This window comes from Natator depressus, chromosome 8 (genome assembly GCF_965152275.1).
Source record: "Natator depressus isolate rNatDep1 chromosome 8, rNatDep2.hap1, whole genome shotgun sequence".
NCBI classification, from domain to species: Eukaryota; Metazoa; Chordata; order Testudines; family Cheloniidae; genus Natator; species Natator depressus.
The window spans coordinates 97,210,719-97,229,313 of NC_134241.1; the positions used below are offsets into that span (position 1 = coordinate 97,210,719).

The 18,595-nt window shown below is 38.4% G+C and overlaps 1 protein-coding gene and 1 long non-coding RNA gene across 2 annotated transcripts in view; one reads left to right on the forward strand and one right to left on the reverse strand.

Moving 5' to 3' along the window:
- FAF1 (Fas associated factor 1) overlaps positions 1 to 18,595 on the forward strand; it is a 301,930-nt gene that overhangs the window by 243,173 nt on the left and 40,162 nt on the right. Inside the window, exons 14-15 of the mRNA XM_074961760.1 lie at positions 3,564 to 3,700; positions 6,462 to 6,550. Of these exons, the coding sequence (XP_074817861.1) occupies positions 3,564 to 3,700; positions 6,462 to 6,550 (226 nt within the window). The remainder of the gene's footprint in view (positions 1 to 3,563; positions 3,701 to 6,461; positions 6,551 to 18,595) is intronic.
- Positions 13,057 to 18,595, reverse strand: part of LOC141992540 (uncharacterized) — a 39,464-nt gene continuing 33,925 nt past the window's right edge. Inside the window, exon 3 of the long non-coding RNA XR_012640608.1 lies at positions 13,057 to 13,115. This is a non-coding gene — a long non-coding RNA (uncharacterized LOC141992540). The remainder of the gene's footprint in view (positions 13,116 to 18,595) is intronic.

An 18,595-nucleotide genomic window follows, 5' to 3' on the forward strand; every position in this document is an offset into this window, starting at 1 on the left:
GTTTTCGTGCTTGTCTCAGCAACCACAAAGGCCAGAAAAAAAATTTAAATGAAAATTGAGATTTTCTCAATCACAGGATTTAGAAGCTGAAGATTTAAAAGAAACATCAAATATTGCCTAATTTATGATAAAATTGCAAGAGATTACTGAAAATTAGAGGTTTTTTGCGGTTTGTCATGTGACATCAGCTGTTCTTGCAGAGATTTTATTCAAGTAGTCAACTATTTCCTGTGGCCTCTTGTTCTCTTGTATGAGGAAATATAATCCTGATTTACTCTGAGACCCATACACGTAGAATATTTATGAGGGAACTGGAACACCTTGTTAGTATTATTTGGAATTGGTGTGTGTGTGTGTGTGTGTGTGTGTGTGTGTGTGTGTGTGTGTGTTCTGCACCATCAGCAGACCTTCAAAAGCTATGCCTTTATTTCACCTAGATAACGATATTTCACTGCTGGTTGATTTTAACTGATGGATATGATATGTCTAATAATCCTATTCCCTTTCCAGACAATTTCACATAGAAGAATTGAGAAAAGAAATCATCAGAACCTGTTTCAGTTTTTGGTTTTGCATTTGTTTTTATGAAACTGTGGTCAGTGCCTATGTGTTTATTTCCAAGCTTTAATAAGTTCTGATTTAGTTACTCAAAGTTCCCAGGAGAAGTGGAGAATGTGCTACTGCTTCAACACTTAATTATTTTTATGCAGTTTATTTTTGTAACTTTCTTGCAGGAATGTTTTTTTTCCTATAGAATTTCCCCCGCAAAGAATCTTGGCCTTTCTCATCCTTCTCCACCCCTAAATCATCTCCCCCACGTACACACTAAATATTTTTTTAATTAAAAAACAAAGGAACTAGTAGGGTGCCATTTACCTTCCCTTTCTGCCAGTACTCCTCCATTTCCACTTTTGGTTGGAGATCACAGTAATCCAGCTTGTTGTGGAAAACAAGTCTTCCAGTAGTGACATCTGGTTCTTTGATGAGCTCCACAGGTATTTGTAATGTGAGTTCTGTTGGCAGCTTTGGCGATCCACTGGAAGAACTGGCACACTTTTATCTAGATGAGAATGAGAAAATCCCCTTGTGAGAGAGAATAAAACACTTGTTTTTCTCCATGCCACTATTAATTCTCTCAGAAGTATGAAAGTAGTACTGATAACTGCTTGGTAGCATGGTATGCTTAATGAGTTTGTTGTGTGATATTTTGGTGAAAGAATACAGCCTGTGTACGCACAATCCACTTTATAATCATTGCATTGCAGAATTGAATGAGAAAATGACCAGAGTTTTATATTTTGTGTGTGTTTTGTGTGCCTGTTGGTTTAAGAGTGTAAAAGACCTATTAAGTCATGCAGTCTAACTCCCTCCTAGTTTTGTTTATCTTATGTCTTTCTATGGTTTTGTCCAGTAAAATTGTAAGTCCTGTGCAACGAGACTTCTACTACTTCTTGGGAGACTGTTCAACAGTCTTAATACATGTCACTGACTGGGAGTTTTCCTTGCTATACATCCTCAACTTTTCATTTTCTTAGTTTCATTTCATTACTTCTAGCTATACCCTGGGGCTGAAATCCTGGCCTCGCTGAAGTCAGTTTGCCACGGAGTATTGCCATTGACTTCAATGGATCCAGGATTTCATCCCACACTTAAAACTCCTCTCCTTACTTGAAGTGTGTGTATGTGTAGGCTGTTACAAGGTCCCCTTTTATTGTAGCTTAGCTAAACGGGGTGTCTTTAGCTTGTTAGTTATTTCTAATAAATTAGTCCTTTGATCATTTGTATTGCTCTTAACCAAGCTTCTTTCAGTTAGTGAATATCATTTTGGTAACATGGTACTCAGAATTCAGTGCAATATTCCAGATTTCCAGAGTATGTCGGCATTCTGAAATGGTACTGTTCAGGGGACGTCACTTGGCTCGTAATGTAAAGGGCAGCTACTCTGTGACACCTATGCAGTCTAGTAGCATGAAAAGAATAAGAGCACTTTTCATGTCTGGGCGTATGCTTGTCATGGTATAGTCTCATAACTTTAACAGGTTTTTAAATGAGCAGATTTTCTGTCACCCATAATAGTTCTGGACTGCAAAAATCTAGTAAACCTGGATAACAAAGGAGGCAATTGAAAAATTCCAGAAATGCATTTTATGTCTTTGAAATGTTTTTAATAGCCACGCCCTGCTTATTGTTGCCAAACTAAAGGATGTCCTTTCTCCATGTTAAGATTCTGTTGTAGCAGAAGTTGGCTCAATTTTTTTCCCCCCCACACTTTGGGCACTTTCAACTCCAAATCCACTTTTGCAATAATGGACTTTTTCAATTTTCAGCCCAATTTCTGAGCCATTTTATTAGCCAGAAGTACACTGATTTAAAACTTGTGTTTTGATTCTGTTCTGGATTTTGATATCAAATGATTCTGAGCACATGACATTTTAATGCAGTTTGTCTTTTCAAATAGATTTGCCTTCTAATGCATGTGACAACAGGACTTTGCTCATCAGTTAGAGCACACATTTCAGAGCAGTTGTTACCTAAAATATTATCATAAGGCATAAGAAAACACACGATTTAAGTTGCCTTTCATGAACATAATTAAGAATTAATAAGCCTGTACCAGTGGCTAGTCCTCAGATTTTCCACTGTTTTGCCTTTTGTGACCTGTGTTATTAAAAGTCCATTATTTTTACAGACTTTATTAAATTGGATCTTATTAAAGCATTCTATATTTGCATTTGGTCTTTCATAATTCATTATTATTATGACATTTACTTTTTACCATCAGATCTGAAAACATATCATAAGCTACCCTTTTCTCTTGAAAGAAATGCTAATTTCAAACAGTCCTCTAATGGAAGAGAAAAGCTTTATCAGTTTTTTCATTTATTCAAGATCGTGTTAAGAATACTAATGCTAGACTTCTGTATGCTAATATCTGAGCGCTTTTTTTGGTCAAAAGCATAGAATTATTGTTTTTAGACCACACTAAGTATGAAACTGAAGGGGCTACTACTCTGAAAGAAAATACAATTCTAAAGTACAGGTTTTTAGTTTTATAACCTATTAAAACATTTTAATGTTTTTATTGTTAAATTATGATTCTTGTATGAGTAATAGTAATTTTATACTTTTTTCATAGTTTAAGTAATGTCCTTTATTCACTTATTTAAAAAAAAATCTGTCATCTTTGAAAATTGGTTTATTGTTTATTTTTTCTAGTTTTGTATTGTTCAGAGCACAGTTTGCTAGATACCGAACAGAAAAATGGAATTCTCCATCAAATAAGTCACTGTCATTGCCAGTTAAAGTTTATTATTATGCCTCCCATCTGGAATCTATCATCTTTGAAAATGGGCTTTTTGTGATAAATTTTGAGGGATAAAGAACTCCACAACTGAACACAGCAGTCCAGGTTTTAAGCTATGTATAGCTCTGAAGTAAACTGTCAAATTTTAATATTTCTTTAAGGAAGAGATTTGTATTGGCTGAATTCTTTTCTTAAAAACCCACTGTAACTTAAAGAAACTCTACAATGGAAACTTATATTGTTTTTCTATACTTTTTAGGTTTCTGACAATGTGCACTAGACACTTTGGGAGTGTTGTAGCCCAAACTATTCGAACTCAGAAGACGGATCAGTTTCCACTTTTCCTTATTATTATGGGAAAACGATCATCTAATGAGGTGTTGAATGTAATACAAGGTATAATTGTTCCTTTACGGTGGGAACCTATTTCTTATATGGGTATTGAAACTGTCAGAAGACCTCTTTGTTATTAATTCTTAGTCTTCGTCATGAGATTTTTAAGATGTTTATTATTAACTTGTTACAGAACAAAAACTGCATTACAGAAAGATAAATAGCCATTGTACATAAATATGCTATGTTACATAACACTAAAGGATTTAATTAACATAATTGTAATAAAATCATGGTTTAATATTTTTTCAGATAGAGAACTGCATTAATATTAAACTGTCTGGGCCAACATTTCTAAAATAGGAGCTAAATATAGTTTTCTAAATCCATATGTAGGAAGCTGCATTGATTTTTGTAAATGCTGAGCACCAAGCTGCGATTAACCCCATTATTTAGTGAGAGCTAGTTTTGGCCCCAATCCTGCAGTAAGATCTGTGTGAATGGTACCTTGCGATCACATGGATCCCTGTTGACTTTAGTGGATTCCATTTGGGCATGAGCCCGCCTGCATAGATCTGACTGTAGAATGGGGGGCCTCAACAGACTCAAAGTTGCTAATACAATGTCCAAATAATGAGAGATTCTGCTACTTACCTGAGTAGTTCATTCTTATTTAAGTAGTCCCAGTGACTTCATTGAGATTGTTCGGGTGAGAAAGGGTTGTTTGGATGGTCTCTTAGACTGCAATTCTTCAATAACTCTGCAAATTAAAATGCATCAAAGAGGCAGAATTCCTTCCATCCCGTTGTTTTGCTTTACCCTTAAGTTTCCTTTATGAAGTTCTGTCTCATTTGCTTTGTTTCTTATACCTAGCTCATTCATTCTAGTCCCCTTGCATTTTCTTGAGAGTGTCTCAGCCTCAGGTCCCCTCCTGAGAGAAGGAAAAGCTGTTTGCTGTTGCAATCATTGGCTTCTCTCATTGCCAATGATTCCTTCTGTAGAGTGGACAAATGGATAATTCCTCTGGAGGAATCACCAGTGCTCCTTCCATCAGTTGGCCAGAAGAGTTACTTTTTATTTATGCATGTACTTTCCCTTTTAATAAATCTAAACAGGATACTTCCAAATCTACGTTTTCCACCAACTGCCACAGAGTTTATCTTCCCTAAGGACAATGCATGGTTAAATAGTTCTGTGCTCTACTAAATCTGCTTATTCCGTACAAATAATTAAATAACTATATTGTTTACTCTGGTTTATAGGCTCCACTTCAGCCAGGTACTTAAACACATGTGTGACTTTAAGCATGTGAGTTATCCCATTGAAGTCAATGGTGCTTGTTTGCTTAAAGTTAGTCATGTGTGTGAGTATCTTGCTGAATCAGAGTCTAAGAATTGTTATAAAATATTCCAAATTACTTCACTTCAGTCTCTGGGGTGTATATTTCATTATGTGTGGGGATTTCTGGTACTAGCTCCTTAAATTTTAAGATGGTGATCTACCCCAGTAAATGCATCCTTTTATTTTGGGACGGAACCTATAGCAAAAAATTGACACACACATTAAATTTTGCTGTGTTTTATGTTTCCTAGAGAAATGCAACATGAATGCCTTTTAGGATTGTATCATCAAATGCATAGTGCCCTATGAAGTTATATGCATGTGTAGCAGGACAAATACAATTGTTTCTGTTTGCGGAGTAGATGATTCTACTAATGAAATATAGAAAACCTTTCAAAACTAGACTAGGAGTAAATTTTCTAAAGCACCTTTTCAGAAATGATAAAGGCACATGGGAGCCTAAGTTTTAATGACTTTCAGTAAGCCTTATGCTCCTAAAGGCCTAAGTCAGTTTTTGGAAAATGGGAATTCAGCTCCTGAGTGCCTTAGGCATTCTTGAAAATTTTACCTCTGGTTACCAGTTCAAATCTAGCTCATGTTGACAGTAACTAAAATGTATTCTCATCAGAAGGCTGTGTAGTTGCTCATGTTAGATGACGTTACAGTCTTTGCTAATCCTAATGGACAAGTGGCCTCATACCAAAGTCACCCTCACAGGTGGCACTAGTTGGCACTCTGGTTAGCAGTCACAGGAGAGAAACCAAAGACTAAGTGGATCATGGTAGGAGACTGAACTGACCTTTTAACCCTATTGAAGAATGTTGACACACATTGCTAGGACAGCATGGGGAACCATCCACTTCCGGGGCCTATGCTGGATTTGTTTTATGCATAGATGTAGGACTTCCATGTCCAGGGCTAGTCAGTCTGGAATAGATATGCTGTTGGAAAAATAAAACTTGTTACAACTGAAAACAAAACTGATTTTGAGTTTAATGTTGAGCTGAATCATTCGTGTGGGTTCAGAATGCTCTTCTTCCAGATTTAACTTCTTTATTTTTAACCTAGCCACCAACAGAGTCTTAATAGTAATGTCCTATCCCATGTGACCTAAGATTAGCTCTACCTAGATAGATAGTGATATATAGTAGTTGCAAAAAGCTAAAAAAAAGTCATTGATTCTCACACATCATTCTTTTCTCTAACATAAATTAGAGATGCTACCAATCGGTATGAAAACAAATGTTCTAATTTGTACCACTGAAAAATTCAGACTACATTTGCACATGTTAGGATTTGCTGGTGAAACATTTTAAAAATTTTAAACAAAAAGGCAAATTAAAAATATTCTAATGAGATATCAGTATTTTCTAATCGGCCATTTTTCAAACACTAGTTATTCCTTATGGATTAATTCTCGAATGACTTTCCATTTTTAATAACTTTTATAATATGAAGTTCAGCTATCTTCCTTTGTTGCTAGGTAACACAACAGTGGATGAGCTAATGATGAGACTGATGGCTGCAATGGAGATCTTCAGTGCTCAGCAGCAAGAAGACATAAAGGATGAGGTGAGAGTTGACAGTTACTGCAGACTCCTAATGGATTTCGAGGATGATGGGGAATATAAAGATAAACGAACGAAAGACTTTTTGTGCCGGTAAAGTTTGTTACTTTGTGTTTCAATCCACATCTTCCATTAGGGAGGGGAAAATAGTAAATCTCCTTTATTTATTTAGTTGATTTCTTCAAAAGATCAATGCAATTTGTTACATATTGGCTTTATTAGTCACTTTCAGGGTCTTTGTTTTCTTTTTCAGAATATTGGTTATGAGTAATAGTTTACATTTCCAATAGTATTATACTAGGTTAATACGATCATACCAGGAAATGACAACTACAAACACTCCCCATGTCTATCTTTAAAGTCACAGAGGGAAAACAAAAGTAGTTTGACGTTTTTTAAATGCTTATATATAGAGAGAATAAAATACTCGGTTTAAAAGGAAGCTTTAGAACAAACAGACTTGTAAAGTGCCATTGAATCACCATTTGAAACGAAATGATGTGTAAGTGATAATATGAAGTTTTCAGAAACAGTCAGTGTTTCAATTACATAGAAGTAGACACAAGCCAGGTATACAGTAGAGAGATGTTTATCTGTTACTCTATAAATTGAGAGTGACATTTTGAAGTAATGAAGTACTTAGTAAGGAATTTGTAATAATAGGTGTGTTGCCATTCAAGATTATTGTTATCCTGGTGTGTAGACATTGATTGACAATAATTCACTAAACACATTCTTCACATTTAAGTCTTGTGACTCATTAGTACCAGATTTAATGATTATGTTGTATAATAATGTGAATGCACACTATCTGCATGTATATTTCCCAGTTAATTTTTTCATCTTCATTTGTGTTCCCCATAACTCATTGGTAAAGAAATTAACTTTAATTCCTTTAATACTAAACACAAATTTTAATATGAGGGTTACAAGACAAATCCAAGGCATAGGATAATTGAATTTTTGATTGCATTTTAACTGCAAGTAGTCTGGTTTTTTATTTATTTATTTTAAGTGCCTTCATGAGAAGATAAAATTCAGGTTACAAGTGAGAGTACTGAGGAAGATTCTGAGGTCTGAAATCTGTATTGAACTGTTCAGTACATAAAAATATAGATTTTGTATCAGCAAGCATGGGAGTACAGAGTGTGGTGCTATTGTTACTGTAAAAGTGTACAACAAATTTCAAAATTAAAATTAGAACGGTGTCTTACGCTTCTAATTAAAATCAGATCAGTGATTTATTTTGATGGGTCGTTCTAGAAGCTTACTTCATTGTTGTTGTTTTTTTAACATAACTAACGAAGATTCTGTACTATCTTGTTAACTGAGTGATGGGAAGTCATCACTACACTGTTGGATGCCGGGAAATCCTCCTGTTGCTTAACTCTAACTAGTAGTATCCTAAAAAGTCTAGATTTCTGCCGCTGTAAGAAGGTGGGATTAATGTCACTCATTTTTATGTTTACTGGTAAGAATTACCATACACCATAATACTGTTATATTTAGAACAAGAACAGTCTACCTACTAACTGCAAATTCACTAATGCTCTTTGGGGAGTAACATTAAGGTTGAGAGAGCAATAAAACAAACAACGTTTATTTCAGATTGTAACAGGGTCCTTAACATACCTCAGTATGTCCTTGTATTACTCCATATAAGATGTGTAAGAGCTCTCTCTGGACTGGGAACCATTTACAGATGATGTTTATATGGCACAATCAAGTGAGCTCATGACATGATGGCTATTGTGCTTTGAGAGCATCAGATGAAAGGTGCCATCTAAGTATGAAAATGTAATTATTATTATGGCAGATTTAGCATGGAATTTCTTGAATCTTTATTGGTTCATGTATTTCATCTCCCAGGTTTTCTAAAACTCTGACTCCCATTAATGTGGAACCTTTCCATTAACCTGACTGAAAATGAGCGTTATGACAAAGTGTAGTGCTCATACTAACTCCAACTCAGTTGCATGATTATACTTTTTCATTTATTTAAGTGGGAATCCATGCACCAAATCCAACTCCCCTTACTCATGACTAGTCACATGACTAAGGTGAGCAGGGTTTGCTTCTAGATTTGTAAATACTGTTTGTTCTGTTGCTGCTACTAGATATCAACATCTATAAAAATTACCTACTGTACATGCCCTTTGCTAATTGAAATTTCTGAGTAGTTTCAAAATTTATTTTCTTTTTCTCTCATAGCTAACAGCAGCTAGATCTCTGTTGGGAGTAATTTTCTGGAGCTACATATTTAAGCTATTTTTTTATAGGAGTCTCAGGTAGCAATGCCTATAGTTAAAGTTGCAAAACACCTGTCCGTTATAAGATTCTACTTTCACTTGCTTATAACTTTACCAAAATTACATAATTGAGGCTGAAATTTTCACTGGTGATATTTAATCAGCCTGAACTTTTTTGGACTGTTTCAGCTAAAATGATCGTTGCTTCCAAGAATGAGGTTTGGGTAAAATACGTGTATTTTCTCCATGTTAAAAGAATTCTTACAATAGTTTTTTTAGAAGCTCTAGTATCTCCATGCTTTGGTGCAGAGACCTGAAATGTGGTGGTGGGGGGCGGGAGGGAGGGGTCACCCTGGTGTCAGGGATGTGCCTTTTGATGCCCCTGTGAACATTTGCCCAAGTTATAAGCCTCTGAAGAATCTCTGTTCACACATACTCAGTTGAAGTTGTTAGCTAAATTCTCTAGAGGTTCCATCTGCACTGAGCTTGTCCCATCCTCTCACAGTTACTGTGTGGTCGCTCGATTGCAAATGCACCATCTACACAGAGCAACTGAGCATGTTCCATCCGAGGGCTTAGGGGCTGAGCAGGACTTTCTCAGCAATTGCTCATCCTGGCTGCCAGTGATCACTGGCACAGGAACTGTGCGCTGGAGGACTGATTGCCTTGTGCTCTCAATGCTCATCCTGCTGATGCCAGGCAGTGAGGAGGAAGCCTGGCTCAACTACAGAGGGGTGAGGAACAGGGGGAGGGTGAAGAGAGACGGAGTGAGTGGATAACAGTGGGAGCTTGGAGGGTTAGAAGCAGGAGCTGGAAGAGAGGGAGGGAAAGGGACAGGAGCAGAGATGGACAGAAGAAGGGGGAGAAATAAGAACAAGTAGGGGAGAAAGAGCAAGAGTCATGGAGGAGTGGGAGGGATAGCAGCAGAGTGGGGTGGGGAACAGGGGAAATGGGCAAAAGCCAAGGATGGGCAGGAGTTGGTGTTAGAGGATAGGAGTGCGGGGGAGATGGGTAGGATGGAGTGGGGATTGGCAGGATCCAGGGGGATAGCAGCAGGTAAGATGGAGTGAGGAAGATGGACAGGGGCAGAAACCTCAACCTCGAATCCCGAGTCTTACATTCCTTTGCTGTCGAGCAAATAGTTGTGGACTAACAAAGTATGTATCTTCATCTTGGGGATTTGAACTTAGATATTTGCTTCTCCCTAAGTACATAGAACTCCAGTTTCATCACTAGGAATTCTGCCTGTGTAAGATCTGCTACAATATATTGCTGTAAGAGCAGAATTTTGCCCATGTCTACACTGGGCAGTGTTTTTTCTCCCATTTCCCCGTTTCCTCAGCACTGTTAGCACACTGACATGTCTGCACCAGAGGGAATGTGGCATAGTCTGCCTTGGAGGTGGTAGATGGTTAATTAGTGAAAATATTTGAAAAACTTTGGAGGCAAATTTACAAATGTTATAAATTCTATGTACACAGAGATATTTGAATATAACTTAGATGTATTTATTATAAAATAAACATAAAAAGGGTAATCTCCAATGGCCTTTGAAGTAGAAAGTAAAATTAAAACAGTATTATGTAATGTATTATTTCAAAAAGGGAGTATTTAATAAGTAGTATGTACATTTTGTGCTTAACAAAAGGTGTTGGCATGAGAAAAAAATATTGACTTTTTTGTGGTTTGATACACAACATGTGTAACTTTCTTATAAATCTTGTCCTTGACAACTTATGTTCAAATATCAGTGCTTTTTTTCTTTTGTGTTGAAGAACTTAATTCAGTTACATGCAATTCCTTTACAAATATGACAGTAGCAAACAGGATATAGATTCCGGTTTCTGTTGCTGTTTTCTTAATAGCAACAGTAAGTCATCGTAAAACCACAAGGGGATAAACAGAACATTCTTTTGTGTTTGAAAAGCCAGCAGTATATCTTAATTGTAAATAAAGACATAAAAGAACTTTTTACTGTGTGTGAGAACTGGATACACTTCCTGTAATTAACAAAAATACACTAATGAGCAGCCTAGATAGTTGAACTTTCCTTTTGTGATGGATTTATAACTTGCATGCATAGAAAAGCTTCAAAACACAGACACTTCATAATTCATGATAGCATAGCACATGTTGCATCCCCCTCTAGTGGTTGTTCCAATACAGGATAACTGCCTGGTACTACTGGCAGCTAATGAAGTCCCTTCTTTAGCTCAAATGGCAGAGGTGCATCCTGTGGTGCTGAAGGTGTCTTGTTCAAGCACCAATTTATAACCACCTCCCACTCACATGTCATTGGTTGGTATTGCAGGTGGGATGCTCAGCACCACAGCACAGACCTCTGCTAGCTGAATAAAAGGAGTAACTCCTTTAGTCGGTAACAGTAATGTAGTCATTAAAATGTTGTGCTTTAGTATCAACGTTTTAGGATAATTTACTGGTTTTGCTTCATTGGATTTTTATGAGAGTGATTTGGAAGCATACCTTTAATGTGAAGTGCAAAAATCTCACCATTTAATTAGCTAATCGGATTTCACTTCTTGGTTTATTTGCTTTTGATTAAACTTTTTTCTTCCCAAAAGTCCCAAAAGAATTGCCTTACAGAAAATTAAAATGTATTTCATTTATTTGTATCGGTAGTCATGGTGATCGGCTTTCCTTGTCACAGGACAGAGGGGCGCACACTGTATTTTGATAGTTGTAGCTGGGTTGGACTTCAGTGAGGAAAGAAGCTGGTTCTTTTCACCCACCCTCTCTTCCTCGTTTACTCCCTCTACAGCAGCCAACTCCGCCTTCCCTGGCTTCTCTCTCCCCATCGCTCCCAGGCAGTCAATCAAATACCATCCCTTCTCTCCCTCCCCTGCTAGCCCCAACGCACTACCCATACTTGGCTTGCAAAGATTTTGGGGACCCCAATGCATCTGTGCCATGTCACCATATGAACCATCTGTCATACTCTCCTCTCTAGCACAGCATGAATATACCACCTCCATCTCCCTTCTGATACTGAATTGGCCATGCTACAGTGCAATGGGTTTATAAGGCATAATCAGCAGTATGTCATTATTGAGTTTATGTTAGCATGGCAGATTCAGTAAAGAGGCCCGCAGAAGGAGATGGCAGGTTCGAGCCCAGCACAACCAACCACTGCAAGATGAAGGAAGCAGATTGACTTGACTAAAAGGTGAATGGTCAGACTGTCGTCAATATAACCAATTCTAGAGAACCATGGACCAACCCCTTGGAGCATGTATCTGTGAGGTTAGATCAATGGATGGATATAAACATAGGCATGTGACAGGTTCACCCAGGGTGCCACCTGGAACTGGGCTACCACTGAGCCCTCTGACCCACCAGCCTGAGCTCCCTCTCACACTGTGCTGCTGTGGCAAGCTGCAGACACATTCCCCGGTCTTACACTTCCACCAGTGTACACACAGGTAGGGTCACACCCAGCTGCAGTTACATGCAGGCTCTCGGACCAGCTATTGCATGTGAACCAACAATAGAGAGGCTACAGCCAAAATAACCACCAGCTTCCCAGTCTAGGACCCTGGAGCTGTACCGTTCTGCCCTGGTCCAAACCCCAACCAGTATAAATTTATTATCCAGTTCGGCTCCCCCTCAATGTGGAGAGGAATATGCAACAGCCTTTGCTCCTTGAGGTACGATTTCCCATGCACTTCACTCCAACTCACTGGTTTAGATAAAGCAAAAACAAGTTTATTAACTACAAAAGATAGAATATAAGGGATAGCAAACAGATCAAAGCAGATTACCTAGCAAATACACAAAAAAGAAAACTAAGCTTAATATACTAGATTGATTGGATATGAATTAGCAGATTCTCACTCTAACTGATGATACAGGCAGACTTACAGATTCTTAAGGCACAAGCTGCATTAGCTTTATTGCTTGGGTTTCTCAGGTCTTCATACACAGGCTAGGAATCCCTTTAGCCTGGATCCCAGCACTTTCCCCAGTTCAGTCTTTTTTCCTCAGGTGTTTCCAGGAGTCTTCTTGTGTGGGGAGTGAAGACCAACAGATGTCACTCCCTGCCTTATATAGCTTTAGCATATGACAGGAATCCTTTGTTTCAAAACTTGGTTCCCAGACCAGTTTGTGGAAAAATACTGACATCCCAAGATGGAGTCCAGAGACATGTGGTCTGGTCACATGCCCTTGCAGTGTTGTAGCAGCCATTGCTTACAGGCTGGCCAAAACATTTACAGGAAGGTTAAGTTCTTTCAGCGTCCATTGTCTTTGCTGATGGGCCATCAGCCCTGTCTGGCTTCTTCATTGTTGTACCAGAAAGGCTAGCTGTGGGTGTAAGCACGATTGAAATACAGATATATAGTCAATATCCCTAACTTTAGATACAAATATGATACATGAATACTAATAGGATAATCATATTTCAGCAAATCATAACTTTTCCAATGACACCTCATATGACCCATCTTGTACAAAATGCATCATAATTATGCCATAATCCTCTCATAATAATATAACTGTGAAGAATATGGGGTGTAGTGTCACAAGGCACACAAAGTATGAAGGGATTTCTTTTTCTCTCCCTCTCTTTCTCTCCTTTTTCTTCTCTTTTTGGGCCTGGCAAACTAAAATGAAGTACTTACCTATTTGGTAGATAGGATGATGGGTCAGAATGACCCTACTGAAACAAGGAGTTGCATTTGGCACTTTCCTGCATGAGAGAAAGCCACTGTGTCCCAAGGAAAGATTCAACTGTGCTTGTTTCCACCACCACCCTCTGGTGGTGGTTACACCAGAAGCAGTGTTAAGTTCTTTCAGAAGATCTGTAGGAATGATGCCAATGGACGCTACACTAGTGATGTCCTGAACCAGTGCATACCACTGGCTGTCCCAGCTATGCCCCCTCCCCTGGCCAGCACTACCCACTTCTGGAGCTGAACTGTCACCTTTGGGCCCACCACAACCTTCCATGGAGGGTTTTCTGCTCTTGGTGGGCACTGAACCAGAAACTGGCAGAAGCTGGCACAGTGTCGGCCAACAAGTGAATAGGCCGCCTCAGTAGACTGAACCTGATGGGGCTGCATGGCGTCCCCCAGTCCTCAAAGTACTGATCTTGGAAAAGAAAGAAAAAAATGGTAATAATTTAATATGTCTTTTGTGTTTGGGGTGTGTACAGTGCTAAAAAGATATGTCCACAGCTTCTTTGTTTACATTTGTTGGCTCTCAGTTTGGCTGTTGACTGATCATTTCAGCATTGCATGAATGTCAAGAAGAGAGTCTGAATTTGTCACATATGAAACTAATGTGAAGAGATCCATGATTAAATACTTGGCATTAAAATGCAACACACCTGTTCTGAGCCTATCCTAAACATTTTCCCTTTCTTGCCTGAGGAGGAGACTTCTCAAAGGATTACAGTAACACTTTTTGACAAGCTTATACTGGGTGGAGTTCCCATGTAATGACATGGCTCATTTGATGATATCTCAGTAATGCATTCTTTTTATTTTTGCTGTCAAAATCTGTTACTGTAAAAGCATTGACTGTTATACAGCTGGTCCAACTTCTTCACATGTTATTTAAGTAACAGTAGGTCTAACACAATGTTTATTTTTCTAGTTATGCAACTTTAATGCTCTTGCTTTTGGATTAAACTTCAACGTATATAGATTTTACCTAGAATTGCTTGAAAAAGCACTTTATTTTTACAAATCCAAATTAAAACTTCCCATTCACTCTAAATTGCCCTCAACTGACACTTCACTTTTACTTGCAAATAAAGGATATCTATTTAAGAACTTTTTAAATGGAAAAACTGTTGTAAAGACGTTACAATTGACACTCAGCCTTACCAAAGTGTGGAAATGCAAAGTCAAAGGCATTCATTTTGACCACAGGTCACACTTGTTTTCCCTAGTTATTGCTATAGTCTGAGGAGGAAATAGCAGGTTTGTTTTCTATGTAATTGCTGGATGGAGGTTTGAATAATAACAAAAAAAAAGAAGCCACAAATACACCTTAAATTCACAGCAGAAGCTAGTTATAGAAATATGTTTGTATCTCTGTTCATCCAGAAACTCTGTCTTTAAAACAGTGATTCATTTGACCTAGAATAATATGTGCCATTTTCATAACTCTGTACTTAATCTCCCTCCTTCGACATTTCTACTCTCACAGGGGAAAAAAAAACTCACCTGAATTGTAAATGGCAGTTTTCTGCATTAACTACAAGACCTGAAATTGTCAGCAGATACTCTCCCATGCTGCCGACCAGGTTGTAAGCCCCAAATTTTTAGGATATTTAGACACTGTGGCATTTTGCAGTGCAATGCCTAGCTGATTTAGGAGCATACATCTCATTTTCAAAAGGGATTTAGGCACTTAGAAAGCAAAATCCCATTGACAGTCAGTGGGATTTAGGGTCCCATGCCTCAGTCCCTTTTGAAAATAAGATTTATGCTCCTAAACCAGTTCGGTGTTGCAATGCTGAGTGCACCAACACCGAAATAAATACTTAAAAAATCTGGGGCCAACTAACCAGGCGGAGTGGTTCTTGGAGATCTTTAATTTATATTGTGTTTTTCCTAACTAATGCACAAAATTCTGCAGTTTGCAATGAGCCTTGCAGTCTCTGGTGTGAATAAGTGAGGTTCTACTATACTCCCTTCTCTTTATCTCTTCTCTCTTCCATTGTGTAGTCCTGTCTCCCTACCTTTGCTCCCTACATTACTGCCCTTGCCAATGACTTACTTGATTCTGATACCTTCACCACTCTAAAACATGCCATTGTCCACTTCTTTCTTCAGCAAACCCTTCTTTGGTGCTACCAGTATAGTAACTACCTTCACATATCTAACTGTCCCTTGTTCAGCAAAGTGCTCAAGAAAGGAGCCTTCTGTCATCTCGCCAGTCACTTTGTACACAGCAGGCTTCAATTTCAGCGTTCTAAAACAACCTGATTGGGACACATGTGGGTTTTTTCCTCCCCAGTGTAATGCTCCATAGTAAGTTTTGCTAAAGGATTTCTCTCCTTTAAAAAAAAAAAAATGTACAGCAGCTCTGATATTTGAAAAGTCCATTTAAAACAAAGGATAAACGCTAAATGGCTGTTGTGTCCTAGGTACCGTTTATAGTGTAAGTATGTCATCTCGTTTGTCATATGAACATTATAACCATTGACATCGCTTCTGTGGTTCTCACATGCAAATGCAATTTTGCATGCACTTTTATATTATAGGTATTCCACACCATATGTGTCTAAGTTATACAATGTACAAATCTGTCATCTTCAGTGAATCAAACTAATACCTTCATTGCACTGGTTTGTTTAGACAAACTGGGTGTTTTTCTTTCATACTCCCAGGAATAGCCTCAAGCATTTGTAGTTTTTAACTTCAGGAGTGGTTCAGTGAAATGAAGAGTTTATTTCAAATAAATGTTCAGCATTTGTAAATGCCACTTTCTGGCTTACATTCCCAGAGGCAGCTCTGCGGATTCTGCTACCCTGTGCAAACATGCAAATCTCCAACTCATAGTCATATACTCAAGTTTTGCTGTCCTTAAGGTTTGGTTGTGATTACGCCTTCTTCCTTTATGATAGAACTGACCCTGGTGGACAATCCATGAAGTAAGGTCTGGCACAACTCACTAAGGTAACCTCCATGCAAAACCAAGATCCAGAGTTAAATCCTGACCTCCTACATAACAGGCCACAGGAGTGCCAAAGTTAGATGGAAAACTCCACAGCATTAAGGCATGCTGATTTTTCCACCAAATCATCCCATCAAAGGGGCAGAGTTTGCCATCCCGTGCAGTTGGCAGGACCACAGGAATTGCTATTCCAGATCAGACCAGAAATCCACCTAGACCTGTCTCTGACAATGGCTGCTAACAGATGCTTCAGAGGAAGGTGCCAGAAACACTGCAGTGGCCAATTACAGAATTATGCTCACAGGGAAAGTTTCTTCCTCACTCTGCCCGTCACTTTGTGGTTGGCTTATGCCCACAATCATCTTTTCTAAAAAGTATTTATTATTTTTTATCCTAGTGTAACTTTGGGTGTTCTCATCTGTATAATGGCTAATTCTTTTCTGATTCCTGCTGATCGGTTTGCCTCTGAAATCTTGTAGCAGTGAGTTCCATAGATTAATTATGTATTGTGTGAAAAAATATTTCCTTTTAAATTTGTTGCCTTTCAGTTTTGTTAATATCCCCATGTTCTTCTATTATGAAAAAGAGTTAACAGGAACACACTGTGTAATTTCTCTAGAGTCTTCATTAATTTGGTGGAATTCTATTATGTCTCTTATTCATTGCCTCTTTAAAAAGAACAGTCCTGTTTTTTTCAGTCTCTGTGCATATAGAAATCTTTCCAGACTTCTAATTTTCACCTGTGACTGAACTGCTTCTACTTCTGTTAACTCCTTTCTTGAGGTAGGGTGACCAGAACCGAAAGCACCATTCCACATGGGAGTCTACCCAGGATTTATATAGTGGCATTACACTGTTTTCAGTGTTTTTTCTAAGTTTTTCCTAATTTACATTTGTTTTGCCTTTTGGACCAACTTGGCTCACTGAACAGATGTTTTCCCTGAGCTGTCCACAGTGGCACTCAGGTTTTTTCCTAAGTGGCTGCAGTTCATTGAAAAACAGGTATGGCCTTCTGGCCCCATCAATGATCCAGTACCCATAAGGGTGGATCTTGAGGCATCCATGGGGAGCTGGGGCAATCATGTGGTGTCCCATTGTCTCCATTCTGCTGCTTCCTAGATCCACGTTCACCATGGCAGCACGACTCCTTTAAATGTGAGTGCCTCCGACCTTTTCCCATTAGGGGTGGGGGCCTGGCAGCATGGAGCAGGCTTCCATGGGAGATGACAGGTTCTTTTTCATTCAACAGCTCCAAATTCTTTCAGTTTGACTCACTGGCTGTTTGCTCCAATCTCTTTCCACCCCTTGCCCTCACAGCCCCTACTCTTCTTGCCTAACCCTCCATGCTTCTTCCTCTACTTTTCTTCCTCTTGCCATCACCCTCTTCCTTCCTCCTCCTTCAATATCCACATTTCCTTCCTCCTCCTTCAATATCCACATTTCCTTCCTCCTCCTTCAATATCCGCATTCCCTTCTTTCTACCCCTTCCTCTCTCTCCTACTCATAATATGTTATTTTTTTAAAGAATGGGGTACTAACCACCCCTCACTGATCACTTGGCTTGTAGGTAGTATCTCCCTGCCCCCTTTGTCTTGTCTGTTCAGATTATAAATTCATCAAGGTAAGAATGGCGGCTTCATTTTTTGCTGCAGTCAATGGAAGCCATGTGAGCTCATCCAAAAGCAGAATTCAGCTGTAGAAAGGTACTTGTATGAGCAGAGGGTGTTTTGTTTTGTTGGTTTCATTCAGTTTCTTTGTATGTAAATCCATCCTCACTTGCCTGGATTTTCCTTTGCTGCATACAAAATGAAGTGCCTGCTCTGACTTGTGTAAGAACAGTAGAAGAACCTTGATCCAAATGAATGATTCTTTTATGAATACTGTTATTAGGTGTGCTTTCTGCAACACAATGGGGCTTTCTTTGTATTGCAGAAGCTTTTTATAGGATAAGAGAATATATTTTCTCTTGAGAGATCTTCACAAAAGAATCTTGGGGGAACAATACTTTTCAGTTCTCCATGAAAGAAGGATAGCTTAATGTAAAATCTCAGAGTTACTTTTAAGCTCAAGTAAAAGTTAAGACAGATACTTTCATCCACTTCTTATTTGGTTTTTGTTTTTATTTTATTTTATTTACTAAAAACAAGACAAGCTAA